At 39.2% G+C, this 14189-nt stretch overlaps 1 protein-coding gene across 6 annotated transcripts; it reads right to left on the bottom strand.

Annotated features, from left to right (window-relative positions):
- Nucleotides 1-1539: 1539 nt before the first annotated feature.
- On the bottom strand, nucleotides 1540-6220 carry nmu (neuromedin U). 6 transcript variants are annotated; one of them, XM_036141476.1, is made up of 10 exons: nucleotides 5938-6220; nucleotides 5236-5291; nucleotides 5113-5160; nucleotides 4968-5021; nucleotides 4847-4876; nucleotides 4659-4709; nucleotides 2635-2709; nucleotides 1934-1987; nucleotides 1810-1852; nucleotides 1540-1716 (listed from the first exon to the last, which is right to left on the bottom strand). In XM_036141476.1, exons 1-9 carry the CDS (start codon nucleotides 6083-6085, stop codon nucleotides 1817-1819), a joined length of 552 nt encoding a protein of 183 aa, XP_035997369.1. In that variant the 5' UTR covers nucleotides 6086-6220; the 3' UTR covers nucleotides 1540-1716; nucleotides 1810-1816. The 6 variants fall into 6 exon arrangements, with proteins under 6 accessions (XP_035997369.1, XP_035997368.1, XP_021167878.1 ...); XM_036141475.1 differs by having other exon boundaries at nucleotides 1540-1703; nucleotides 5938-6219; XM_021312203.2 differs by having other exon boundaries at nucleotides 1540-1703; nucleotides 2635-2670; nucleotides 5938-6218.
- Nucleotides 6221-14189: the final 7969 nt, after the last annotated feature.

Raw genomic sequence — 14189 nt, 5'->3', positions numbered from 1 at the left:
GTTTTTAATTTTTGTTACCAATATTTTTACCTTAAAAATTCTCATGATATAAAATGACTGCCAAGATATTTCCAAGGGGTTTGGTGGCAGCTGCGTTTGAAGACATTTTGTGTGACCTTGTTTACTGGCTGGCCAGTCCATAGCAGTGTAGCACATATCAGTATCACACACAACCTAGAAAATTACTTTTTTGCTGCCCATTTATCAGTTTAATTATTACATTTGTAACAGCATCTAAATTGTTTAACCAGTCCAGACCACATTTAGATGTTGAAAAGGGGAAGAAAATAGATGAAATCATTACATAAAGAGCAAAGAGAAAATAGCTGAAACAAAATATTTGTTTTGAGTAAATGACAAAAACCTATTTATTCACATTATGTAAACCATATTGTGTGCCCACAAGAAAGTGTTTAAATTCAGCCCTATTACATTGACTGAGGGGATTTAGTCTACTGGGTTCACACTAATTGCTCCATATTGGGAAAAATCAAAAGGCTTTTAAAGTGTTTAGGAACATATAACATAATTATTGCTCCCTTAAGTGAGATCACTTCTCAAAAAAAAATGAAAATGAAACTTTTTAAAGTAACACAGAAGGATGCTTTTGTCTGGCACATTCGGGTTTTAATGCTGTCATATTTCTAAGCTGTGATCTTAAAGATCTTGTCCAAAAAGTGAAAGTGTTTAGTATTGATCTGCATAGATAAATGTCAAAAACACATTTAGATCTAAAGAAAAATCGGTCACCATATTTTGGATCAGAATAATTCAACAGTAAAACCAATGATTTCCTAATGTAGCCAATTCTAAAGTATCTATGATAAATAAACTTTTCTAATCTGATTTATTATAATTTGTGAGTAATTATAGTTGCATCTAAAATTATTCCACCCCCACTGCAAATTAGGATTACATGCAAATTATACAAACTAGCACCTGTTTGCGATAAACAAACTCAAAACACAATTTTCAAGTAGTCTCCCTAAATAAATATAAAATGTCATCTTTGATGACTGCTGCCGTTTCAAATGTATCCATCCCCTTTACGAAAAGTACCTTGAATAGTTAGTAGAGCACCTTTTTGCTGTTATGACCTGCTGCAAATGTGAGTCACAGACAGACAGACCTATTTATATATTTGTGAAGATATATCAGAATTTTTTTTTTTGTTCTTGATCAGTAGTTCTGGCCTTTCAGAGATCAGGCAGGGAACTCTTCAGCATTCAAAATTCAGTCCCTCGTTGCAGAAACTGAAACCTCTGATGCCAACAAGTTTTGTTGCAGGTCTTTTGCTATTTGATTGCAGTAAGCAACTGAACATTTTAAAATTTGCATTGGGTTCTGAAGGATTTTATAGTAAAAGAAATCTATTCTAAATATTCACACATTGATGATGGAACGATGGCGGCATCTACTGCTGGGTGTAATAATTGCATATTTAACTTAAGCTGCCTTCAAATAATAATATTTAATACAAATACAAATACCGCTCCATGTCCTGAATCAAACCTAGATGAATCACACAACATAAAGATCTGGACAAATGAATGGTTGTTTAATTAGCAGTCATTGTAAAGATTCAAACATCACTGTACAGCAGAGGCAAAGGGCTGTGGTTGGAGTCTGGGTCACTCAGTCATCGTGCAGCGGCTCGGGTCTCGGGGGTCCGTGGTGTCTCTGTACACTCGCAGGTGGAGTTTCTGCAACACATTTCTGCACGTCATCAGTTTGGTATAGTAAAATCCACCAGTTGTCAGTATATGTCAGTTAAACTTCTGATATATATATATTTTTTTGCATTGTTACCTTTTTCTTATTCGTATTCTAAAGACCGTCTTCCATTACGGGGCTGTAGGAGCAAAAAGAGCCTTTAAATGTTGTTACCTGTTGCACAACCTTTATTTCCCGTTAATACCTGAAACAAGCATACCCGATAGAGGAAGTAGCCTCTGCTTTCAATTCCACCGGGTCCCTGGAGTTCAGCCTGCATGGATACAAAAAGCAACAGGATTTGAGCTTCCACATAAATGATGATGGATTTTATTTTGTATTTTTTTTTTGACATAGAAAGCAACGTTTTCTGCCCCAGCAGAGGCAACAGCATATACCCATTTAAACAGTCACTCCACAACAAACAGTCTCCACATTTCCCATCCACATTTGCTCTTTATCGGCTTTGTTTGATAGCGAAGAGGAGGATGAGTTCCCCTTCCACCAGCACTCATTTTTAGACCATAATTACTCTCAACTTGGAAAATACGACTAATGCAGACTGAACATTACTGACGTGTGAGCTAAGGTCAGGGAAAGCGTGTTTAGGTTCTCAGTGGAATCAGGCACATGGGTGTCAGGATCAACATCTGCTGGCTGTGCCTGCTGCAGCTCTAATCCGCTCTAAGTCAAAAACGTCATTGTCATTGTCAAAAACGCAAGGCAGCTAAATGTCTTGTTTGGGTTTTATTTTAATTCGGGACAGGTCAGAAAAATGTGTTGAGAGGTGGAGTAAATGTATTGCGTTTCTGCATGCAGAACATATTTTCTTAATGTGTTGTTAAGTGGTGAGTCTAACATTTTTTTCTACATCAAATAAATAAAAACAATACAAAATGAAGTGATGAGAGTGGTACATACGCTCATTACGACTCCCCTCTCTCTTCTGGGATGGAGCTGAGAAACGAGATGCAGAAGAGGGTGCAACTGAGAGGTCTGACAAAAACACACACATGCACACACACAAGCGCGCATACACACATACACACACACACACACACACACACAGAGACAGAGGAAAGACACACAAACATCAACAACAGCGGAAAAGCTGGAATGTACACAGTTTGCTTATTGTCTACGAAGAAGAGTGTGCAACACAGAAAAGCAGATGCTTCTAGTCGGCAGTCATGGAGGACATTGTGCTCTATATGTGAGTATATTCTCTGTAACTCCTTTTTTTTCATTAAAATGAGGCAAATGATCATGTAAATCTTCATGAGATGGTCAAGCCTCAGTATTGGTTTAGACTGGTGGATTACTTAGATGCATGAGCAAAAGGTGTGACAGCTAAACAAAATGGAATGCCACATACTACTTTGGAAAAATAAGCAGCACATAAAAATAAATTCATATTTATTGAAGAACCCATTTCATCTCTAATCTTTATCTCTCTCTTTCTTTTTTCTCTCGAATCTCTCTCAAGCGTGACTAAACCGACTGAAACTATGGAAGGCCTTAAGTGGCATCTTGTGCAAAATAAATAAAATATATATGTTTGTGCTAACTGAGCTGAAAATAAAGACGTTCGGTAAATTAATAGATGTGTACAAAAATTTGTCAGGAATTATGGAAATCTCTATTGAGAATGTAAATTCAATCTATGGTTAAACCATATAAAAGGTATTTTAGTATTTACTAAAATGTTTCTCTATTTTACATATTATTAATTTTTTCAACCATAAACATCAAAACCAGTGGCTTGGTTAACACCGCTGTAGTAAAAGATCATTTGTCTGAATGTGACTTTTAGTGCAGGTAACCAATCGGATGTAAGGCTCTACTTTCCTGGTGCACTGGAACACAGGGATGGTTGTGTAAATAAATATTGAAATAATTGTATATCATTTTAACATATAAGGAAGTGAAATTCAAATAATACCATATTTAATTGTTTGGTTAGTTATTTAACCAAGATTGGCTCCTAAATGTTATAAATGTATTTATACATTATCTGTTGACTGCATTATTTGACCTTATTTCGAGTCTCTCTCTTGCTAGGTATATATAGATAAATTATTTCTTTATTTAACTATTTATTGGATTGCATTGTTTTTAATACCGGACATAGCAGTAGTTCTAGAGAAATATTGCAGAAGACAACAGATCAAACCTGTTGTTACACAGACTATGAAATCTACTTAATTTAAATGTAGGAAACTGTAAACAAGTTAAATAAAACAAGCCACTGTTTATTACTGTGATGTTGGAAATGTCAATGACACTGACCAACACTTTATGTGAAATTATGAGCTTTTCATCCTTTTATTGTCTAGAATATGCAGGATCATGGGGGAGCTGTGGCCAATCTCCAACGGTCATTAGAGAGCACAGCGGTCTAGTCCCTCCCAGGGCAACACAGAGACACAAAGAACAAACAACCATGCACGCACACACTGGCAGCTAAGTGCAATTAAGAGTAACGGATTAATCTAACTCCCATGTTTTCGGACCATGAGAAGAAGCCGGAGTCCCCTTTGAGAACAGATGGAGAACATGCAAACTCCATGCAAAAAGACCCCAGGCCAGGATTCAAACCCAAGACCTTCTTGCTCCTGTCCTGAGGAGGTTGACAACTATTCATGTAACCAAAAAATGTTTTTTTTGGAGCTAAAAAAAATGTTGTCCAACATGCATCACACACATTAAGCGAGGACAGTCCTGTGACAGGGTCTCATTTGCATTCTGTGCATTTTAGTGCTGTGCATGTGTCACCATGCATTCTGCAGCTATAACTCAATATACTACTGTACATAGTCTAGGGGACTGACATGCAAATCGTTTTATCACTTGCTGTAATCAGTATGAGTGAAACAAAATTCAGTCCTGTGGGTCTAAAAAATAAGTGCAGGTCCCGTGTAATTTACTTTTATCTTTTAACTTACCACCCCGTGTGACAAGACAGAGCCTTGTGGTCTAGAATATTGAAATAAAAACTGCACATCCAGCACAGGATGTCCAACATCAGAAAAAAAAAATGCACATGCAAACCAAGAGTCAAAACATTGGCATATGGTTAGGACTATTTTAAAAGGTAAGTAAATTGCATCAAGGAAGATAAATATTAACTTACCCTTTTACTATCTTCCTGAACTCTCAGCTCCTACAAATGTACAAATCCGATTACTGATATGTCAGAGTTCTGCAAACAATCATTTTGCGAAGACGAGAAGCCAGTATTTGATGTAAGATACCTTGGACTTCTGAACCAGCATCAAGATACAGAGTTCTCCTATGATATCCGATGTCTGCAAAGTAAATATGGGCACTGTTAGAAAGGATTTTAATGCAAATAGGACGTGATATTTCATTCTAAACAGAGCTTCGGACCTCACTCACCCAGTACTTCAGATCTGCGGAGAGGTAGGATGAGCAAACGGCATCTATCTGTAAGCACGAACAGAGGATGAAGGAGGACTGCGCCGAGAAATCCCATGGAGAAAACTACCAAGCGAAGCTTACCTGGCGAAGTAGCTCAATCTGATCTGTTGAGGCCTGCTGAAGATTGGCTGGAGCGCCTGTTATTTCCCAGAACAACAAAAAAACACACAGTTAACACTTTATCATTCCGCTGCTTTCATCCAAAATTGATAGTACGCTTTTTTTTTATCCAGGGGGCTAAACAACTGCGTTACGGCTGCGTGAACCACGCAGGTAGAGCAGCGGTGATCGACGATTTTCAAAGCATGTTTAGGCATGATTGCAGTGAAGGTCCATTAGCGGGGTAAGAGCTTTACTGTCAAACACATGGGGAGAAACTGCTCAACGTGACGCGAAATTATATCTGCTTCGATACAAAAGATCACCCACGATAATAAAAGAAAACTGCGTTAACTATCCCAGGTGTATCTACAGATAAAAACATTTCAGCGTTAACACCATACAAACAAATCCAAAGGTCAGTTTGACAGGAGGACATGATAGAGTGTCAGTCCATATCTGCACTCCCATCAGTCATTTTTGACTTGATGTCAGTGAGTAAACACAAACAGTCAAACTGTCATGTGTTGTTTAAATAGACAGACAGGCAGACATTTGAACTTCTAATGCTTCCACTGTCACATAAGTTGTTCACATTTACAGAAAAACGGCAGCAGAAAAAAACAAAAAAGACATGCATGGGAAAAATGTGCTTATATTGAATAAAAATCCGTGTCAACTTACTGGTACAGGCTGGTATGGTGAGGATGAAGAGGACTGCCAGGGTGATGCTGGCCGTGCTGAGGGGACTCATGGCGCTGCTGCTCAGGCTGCTCAGGCTGCTGAGGGCTCCCCGCTGCTCTGGCTGGCTTTGGCTCCTAAAGGTCTTCATCTCCCTCTCTGACTGGCCTTTCTTCTCTGTTGTGTTTTTTTCCCCTCTCCCTACGAGCTCTTCTGATACTTTCTGTCTGCCGTCAGAGAATATGAAGGCTCGCGCTCCCCACACCCTCCACGGAGGAACGTGGCTGCGTCACTGGCGAGGGAGCCCCACGCGCCTGTTAAGTTATGAGGACGGATCAACAAGTTGGAGGTGAAGTGCTTGTGGGAAGCTGTGAGCAATGGAGTAATTTAGGGGGAAATGATGAGTAAGTAGGAAGTTGTAAGCGGTGAGAAAAGCTTAATCGGAATTACAAACATTGTTTTTGCTTCCACGTGTATTCCTGGAGATTTGACAAGCCCAAACATCCAGTAGCTTAATAGTAGCTGTTCTGCCTGAAGTGGCACACCTACCAAGGGAAACATTATTATACCAGTAAGCAAAATAGTTTTTTTTTTTCACATTAGTCCTGCAACATGTAATTTATCGTTAAGTTCGATTTGCAGACAGAGCTCAGTCATTTGGCTGTACTGGTTCATGACCCCAATATTTAAACGGATAGTGTTAGCCTACGTGTTCCAGGAGGTTTACTACTTCACTGTTAGAGACCCAGGAGCTATACAGGCCTTTTTAAGTTCCTCTCAAACATCAGTGTCGTAGTGTTGAGGCTGGTTCACAAGGCAAGATTTTTGCCTCGATCTTCCCCTTCCGACAGGCACCGACTATCGGGGTGGTTCGTAAAATAATCTTAATATTCCCAACAGATTTTACTTATACAACTGGAGCATTACTGCTTTTGCTATAGAGCTCCACTTGATTTATATATGCAAAAAAAGCTTTACTAGATTTTATTCTGGGACTATTTCATGTTCAATGGACACAGAAACGGTAAAGTAGAAGAGGGGGAAAAAAAGAAGAGAAAAACATGAGACAAAATGGTAAAAAGGAAAAAAGGTGAAAAAGAGATGAGGAAAAGGAGAGTGCAATATAACATCCTCTGAGTCTGCTTCTACACTTGCAAAGAGAGCTGTAAAAAGAACAGCAAAACCAACTGCTAAAGTATTACAGGTACAAACAATCAACGTCTTGATAACATCACTGAAGAATATAGAGTATTAATTAATATGAAATGTATAAAGTGGAAGCTGAAAATAATAATAGGGGTTTTCTGTATAGAAGTGAATCTGTAAGCACCTGATTCTAAGCACACGTAGGTGTTAGCGAGAGTGCACTTGTGTATGTGAGGTTTATCCATAAGAAAAATGCTCAATGGTGGTTGTGAGGAGCCGAGGCAGACGCCAGGGGAACCAGAACCCCAGATGCCCGAAGGGACCCTCACAGCAAAGGTGCCCAAGAGGGATCAACAAAGGGAAAGCTGCTTCCCCCATCCCAGGGAAGAGCAGAGAGGAGCCCAAGGAAACACCCCTACAGCCACAGTGCTGGAGCCCCCGGTAGCTGCGGCAACGAGCCCATGGGCTCCGCCGGCAGCTAGCTACGCTGGAGCGGATCCAGTCATGGGCCTAGAGACCTGAGGTCTAGGGGCACCCCGCCACCTGACAGAGCCACGGTGGCTCTGTCAGAGGAGGAGCTGATATCATGGTGCTTCTAATGGAGGAAGTGCAAAAATTTAGGCAAAGGTGAGCAGGTCAGTTTGAATTGATTTTGACATAAACGAGTATGTTAGAATAATTACTTTTTTGTGTCGATTATGTTGAGATATAGATCATTCTTAAAACCCTACTCAGCTGTCAAAAAAAGCAAAATGTAAACTGATAAACCCAAACTCCTACTTAGCTAAACAACTATGGCAAAGTTGTGAGCTAGCAATTACATAAGTGAAGCTCAGAACTTACTGTATAGCAGTGCTCTTAATTAACAAAAGTAATGGCCCTCCCATTTTTAGGTCAGACCACCACACAACTACTAAAAAAATACAATCCTATTGTACTTTTGTTGAATTTGTAATACATTTAAATTACTTTATTGTATAGAGAGTCATTATGAGTCATTACTGAATTACCTTGTCTCATAGCACTCAGGCAATTTGTTGGCCTTTGTGAAGCCATGCATGAAAGCAGAGACACTTCCCAGTAGATCTTTTTATCTGGATCTCTTACGATAAATCAGAAAACATAATTATATATATTTAAAATAAAAAAAAAAAACTACACCACTGTTTATGTGTCCCCTGTAAGAAAAAAACATAATGAAAATAGGAGAAATGGATATATGATTACAAAGTAAGGTGGATTAAGTTTCACTGAGTGTGGCTTCACAGATAAAAGGGATTTAAGATTTTATTAACATCCCATGAAGAAGAGATGGGGAAGATATGATGTAAGTCAGGAGGAGACACGGATTCTGCAAGAGTTACTGGATAAAATGTGGTCGTTGCAGTAGGATTTTGTAACCATCATAATAGGGTGTGTCAGTTTTACTTATTAAATGATTTCATTGCTTCCATGAAAAGAAGAATCTGTTTCAGCGAAAGCAAACTTAAAAGTTTTAAATGTCAAAACACAACACTTAATAGAGGACAGCTGTCAACGGTCCTCCTCCCATATTAGCTCTAGTTACAGTTGAGCGTCTCATTTATCTCCACCCTTGCCATCCTCCTACATCTATTCCTCCTTCATAAATTAAGTTCAAACAGTGAGTCAGGGGCAGGCAATAACGACAGCTCAACTGGATCCTCTTTCTCACTGGTCAGACAGAAGATGCACAAGTTCATAAAGTGAAGGAACTATTCGTTGGTGTCATCGCATCATGTTGGTGCCATATCCTGAAAGCTCAGGAGACGACTATCATTTGGTCCACCATTCTGGAGAACACTTGAAATGTCATGACCTTCAAAGAGTTAAGTTGTTTTAAAGTTGTTTGGCATTTACATATGCTGCTCTAATTAAATTCATATTATTATTAATTTATAGAATAATTAAAAACTAAAAGGTAGCATCCGATGGGAAGATTATTTATGTATGATTGAGACACTATTACACTGTGAAGCCACAACAAAGATTATGGGCTTCACTCTGATCTGTTTCTAATCCCCTTTCAAAGATGGGAACTGGAAATAAACCTCTGCAACACAGCTGAAGCCAAATATTCCTTACTGTCTTTGTAATTATTCACTGCATGCATCATTCCTCGGCACTTTTTCTAAAAGATTTAACTACCATTTTCAAAGGCCAGAAATAGAAAGAAATTCTAAGCTTAATAATGCAATGCCACATTTGGTTTATTTAGTGTATGTATTAAATATTTGTTTTGATCCTTGGGTTTGAGTTTTGGTTTTTAATTGGGGTTTGTGTTTTGATAATTTCCTTGTTGTTTAATAAGGTTCTGATAGTCCTGCCAATTGCCATTAGGGTATTGCCATAAAGCACATTTCTTTGTGTTTAGTTTCATATTCCGTCTTATTCTTGTTATTATCAAGTATTATTTTTGTGCTATATCATCTATGCATTTTTAGTTTAGTCTCTTATGTTAGATTCAGGCCTTTTACCTTTTGGCTGGTAGATCTGTTTGAGCTTTAGCTCAGCTCCCTCTTTGTTAGCATATAAATACAGGGTTTGGTCCTCAAAGATTCCAAATAAGGAGCTATAAACTGCATGGGCAGAAAAAAAAAACTGTGCAAGCAATAAGTGAACGTATCGCGGGTGATCTACATTGTGTCCCCAATGGATAAGATGTGCAAAACCAATTTGGTCGGCCCCATTTAAATTAATAAATTACGTATACTGCTGGCAGTTTGGGAGCTGCTGTAAAAGAAAGAGAAAGCTCAAATCCTTCACATAATCTCTCTAGACACCATTCATTTTAATGAATGGAGAACTTCTGATTTTAGACTTTTTCTTAGAGACAGCATTAACTGTTACTTAAAAATAAAGAAAAACTGTTGTTTAGTCAGCCAAAGTTCTGCCCCACTGTAATTTATTACAAAAATATCTGTGCTTCAGTTGCTGGAGCAACAGCCCCCTTGCAAACCTGCACAGATAAGCAGGTATAGATCATGGATGGATACGTTAAAGAGCCCATATTGGAACAATGAGGGAGAGAGATAAAATTCCTCTTACCACAAGTTATAGATAACTTGTGGCTTGTTCTAGAATGATCATGCATCCCCGAGGAACGGAGACAGTCCTCGTTTTGGACAATCTGTCCCCATTGAAAATCCAGCCTCATGGCTGTTCTCAGGTGGCAGTTAATACTAAGTTTTGTTTGTTTACAAGCATACCACAATATTTAAGATCGGGGTACCCTATGGTATTTTTATATAATCATGTCTAGTCTAGCGTGTAACTCTGGTATATCCTGTCTACACGTGTTTGTTACTGTCAATCCTGAATTTCGCCATTGTGGGACAATAAAAGGTATTTCTAGTCTATAAACACATTGAAGGAAGATTGACATATTTAATCCAGAAAAAGTCAGAAACATTTAGCTTTATGATTAAGTTAGCCAGAAGCAGTTAGTCTGGATATTCATTTCAAGCATTTTTCTCAGATAAAATGCTGACCTATTTTCTTTAGCTTCTTTGTTGTAGTTTTTTCTGCTATCTCTCAAACTTTCTTACAAAAAAATCCTGTCAGTATTGAATGATGGGCCTAATGTCATCATGTCTGATATAGAGTTTGCCACCAAAACAAATCCAGGGTGTTCATGATAGGAAAATGAGCAGGATGAGTAACTCATTAGCAAGTCATATCCTCCTCCCAACACCCTTCGTTAATTTTGTAAAATATACTTTGCCTCCTTCTTTATTGTGTTTCCAACTGATGACAATCACATTTTTGCTTTGTATATGCTTGTTTAAAACGGAAGCCGCCTTTGCTAAAGCTTAGCCATGTGTATTACATTTGTTGTTGCTTTTTCCTCACGTGCAGCTTGCGAGTTGGTTCAGTCAGCTAAATACAGCGACGCACTACCAACGTCCTCACAAACTGACAATTATGATCTGGACAATACAGAGATTTGACGGCAACTGTTTCTTTCTAACTACAATCAAATTTAGCTTCAGTGAGATCTAGGACAAGCTTTTACAAACAAATTTAGGGATTTAAGATCAACAAGAGAATATTCTAATACTCTCTGTATAAAGGATACGAACCTGCATTTAGAGGCTGAAAGCTCTCAATACTGCAGTGTGCTATGATTTCCTGTTTATGTAATTAGCTATCTCGCAATGCATCATGAGTTAATGGATGTTTACACAGAATTATATCATTCTGTAATTTATGTGGAACCAGATTTGCTGACCATCATAAAAGATATTACACATATGTGTAATGTATGACACATGTTTCATTAGAGGGAAGCACAGTCAATTAAGTGAAGTTCTGCCTTTTTCCTCTTATTCACTGGTACACATGTGTTTTCAAGAAGAGTAGTGGTAATAGTTCTATGAAAGAAATAATAAGCTTGTTGTTGTAGATCTTTATCATGTTTTGCTTGATGGTTTATCCTGACATTGAGTGATCTGAAGATCTTAGTAACAGCTTATTACCGTACTGGGCGAAACTCACTTGAATTATTAGGAAGACCAGTACAAGATAAATGATAAATGAACTGAATTTATAGCGCTTTTCTTTTCATACTGACCACTCAAAGCGCTTAACACTAGAGCCACATTCACTCAATCGCAAACTGACACACAGGGGCGACTTGGAGTTAAGTGCCTTGCCAAGGGCACTCAAACTAACATGTGACAGAGAGAAGCTGGAATTGAACCAACAACCTTCCAATTCACTGATCCACATTCCCTTTGGCTCATGGAGTTCAGCCTGGTCTAACCTGAAAAAGCAAAAGAAAACCTCAAATGTGAATTCATCACCAGCAGGAAGGGACATTAAAGGGACATTGCGTAAATTTCTGGATTTTTGCAAAGGTCTGCCTCCTCTGGCGACAAGCTGAAATGACACCATTGTTATCCACGTGCATGGGAGAAGAGGAAAAGTATCATACTGCATAGGTCTTGTGTTTAGAGCTGTGATATCTTCTGAGGTAAGACAGCTATAAATAGCCCGTGTTCTCTTGCTAATGCATCGATTAGAAAAGTAGCAGGGTAAACGAGAGTGCGCAGCTCTCTCATGAACTGACTATTCCAGCCTATAGAGGCAACTGTGGTAAATAGATGATAACTCATTTTAATGGGGTAATTGTAAGGGCATGTATGGGAAAGAAAATAAATAATATCTAACTTCAAAACTTTAAGGTCAGGAGTCAAGGGTGGGCGGGGCCTTGGGTGTGCCATGGTCACAATCTCACTCTAAACACAGATCTATACATAGATACATAGATATGTTGGCAACTTGGGGTTAAGTGCCTTACTCAGGGGCATAACAACATGGAATCAAACCTACAACCTTACGATCACAAGACAACCACTCTACCCTCTGAACCACGGTTGCCAACATGTTTGCAGCATAGAATTGCAATAGGGAAGGTTTTCCCTGTTAGTGTTTTATTTTATTTATTTTTTATTTATTTTGTACCTGGCCTTCTTGGAGTGTCTGGATAATGTCCTGCAAAGGTTGCCCTCTGGCACCATGCAGTAATGATGGGCCTGCAGGGGTGTGGTTGGGATGAACAGCCAACCCTGAACTGAACCTGAGTGATACATTTTTATTGGACTAGGTCTAGGTCCAAGTTGTGGTGGACAGGATCTCAAGGTGTGGAAAGACGATGTGTGGTTTGGGAACTACAGGTTCTCATTGTTGGTTTTTGTGGATGATATACTTCTGTTGGCATGTTTTGAGCAGGATCTTTAGTATGCACTGGAGCGGTTCGCAGCTGCCGGAATGAGAGTCAACTCCTCTAAATCTGAGGCCAGGGTTCTTATTTGGAAAAATAGGGACTGCTCAATTCAGGTCAGTCTCTGCTTCAAGTGGAGAAGCTCAACTATATTTTTGTCTTGTTCATGAAGGCTGGTAGACAGAACAAGCTCCCAGATTCAAGTGGCTGAAATATAGGGTCAATGTGCTACCAGCTGCACCACCTGGCGGCCATCTTTGCTCCTCCACATTTAAATGACTCAGTTGATTGCCTCCTGGGTGCCTGCCTTTGGAGGTTCTCCATCCCTATCCCAATGCAAGAAGACCTGTTACCCCGTAAGCTAGATCTCAGATAAGGAGAAGACATTGGATAGGGCATTAGTTTTACCTGTACAGCACATGTAATGATTAATACATCATGTATCCACTACCTTTTATAGCTGTTGTTGTTTTATTCAGTTTCAGTGTGATGTAAAATGTTTAATGTTTCAACAGTTCAACATCAAGGTGGGTTAAGAAATTAAGAACAAACTAATGTCAAGATAATTATAATGGGATTTTGCTCATTTTAAACTGAATTTAAGTTAGGGCTATTTGGTTGCTGATTTAACACACTTTCCTTATACGGTTTAGAAATAATCAGAGCCCTTTGTCTTAGCTATGTCTGCCTGCTCTCCTCTCTCGTCACACTCAACTCCACTGCTGCAGTGAGCATGATTTCTCTCACCTGTGATCTGTTCTAGTTAAGAGCTCTCCAGTCACCTTGTCTCTGCCATGTTATCAAAAGCTCCAGCGTTTCTTCTTTGCCCTCGTCTGACTTCTACAAGCCCCTGAACTCTGGACATTGTGTTTCCATTACCTGGCCACCAAGCCCCGCCAAACTCGAGGATAAGTAACGCAATCTCTTTGAACATGACCTTCGTCCATCAGTTGTCCAAGACAGGGAAAATTACGGAGTCCGACATTGTTTTAGCAAATTTTCAGACCGAAGCAACACTAACTTTAGTGACCTCCTATTGTCGTAACTGGTTGTCATTACTAACAATCTTTCTGTATTTACGCTTATCCTTAGCCAGCAGATTTAGGTAGGATCTGATGTCGCCCATTCTGGCCCCTGGCAGGCATTTGACTATGGTCCCTAGTGTATGTAATGCCACGTTTCTGACTATAGAGCTGCCAATTACAAGTCAGCTTCTCAGCAGGTGTGTCGAGTGGGGAAAATCTGTTAAAAACACAGACGGGTTGGAGGTGACCTTGGAGCTGAGATCTAGAGCTATGCTTTCTGCGTATTGTCACCCAGCACTCGGCTACTGCTACGTGAAGCTAACCTCTGTCCAGACCTCTCA

This window comes from Fundulus heteroclitus, chromosome 9 (genome assembly GCF_011125445.2).
Source record: "Fundulus heteroclitus isolate FHET01 chromosome 9, MU-UCD_Fhet_4.1, whole genome shotgun sequence".
Classification (NCBI taxonomy): domain Eukaryota; kingdom Metazoa; phylum Chordata; class Actinopteri; order Cyprinodontiformes; family Fundulidae; genus Fundulus; species Fundulus heteroclitus.
Note: the sequence above shows the minus strand (reverse complement) of the source record. Positions and strands in the feature narration are given on the sequence as shown.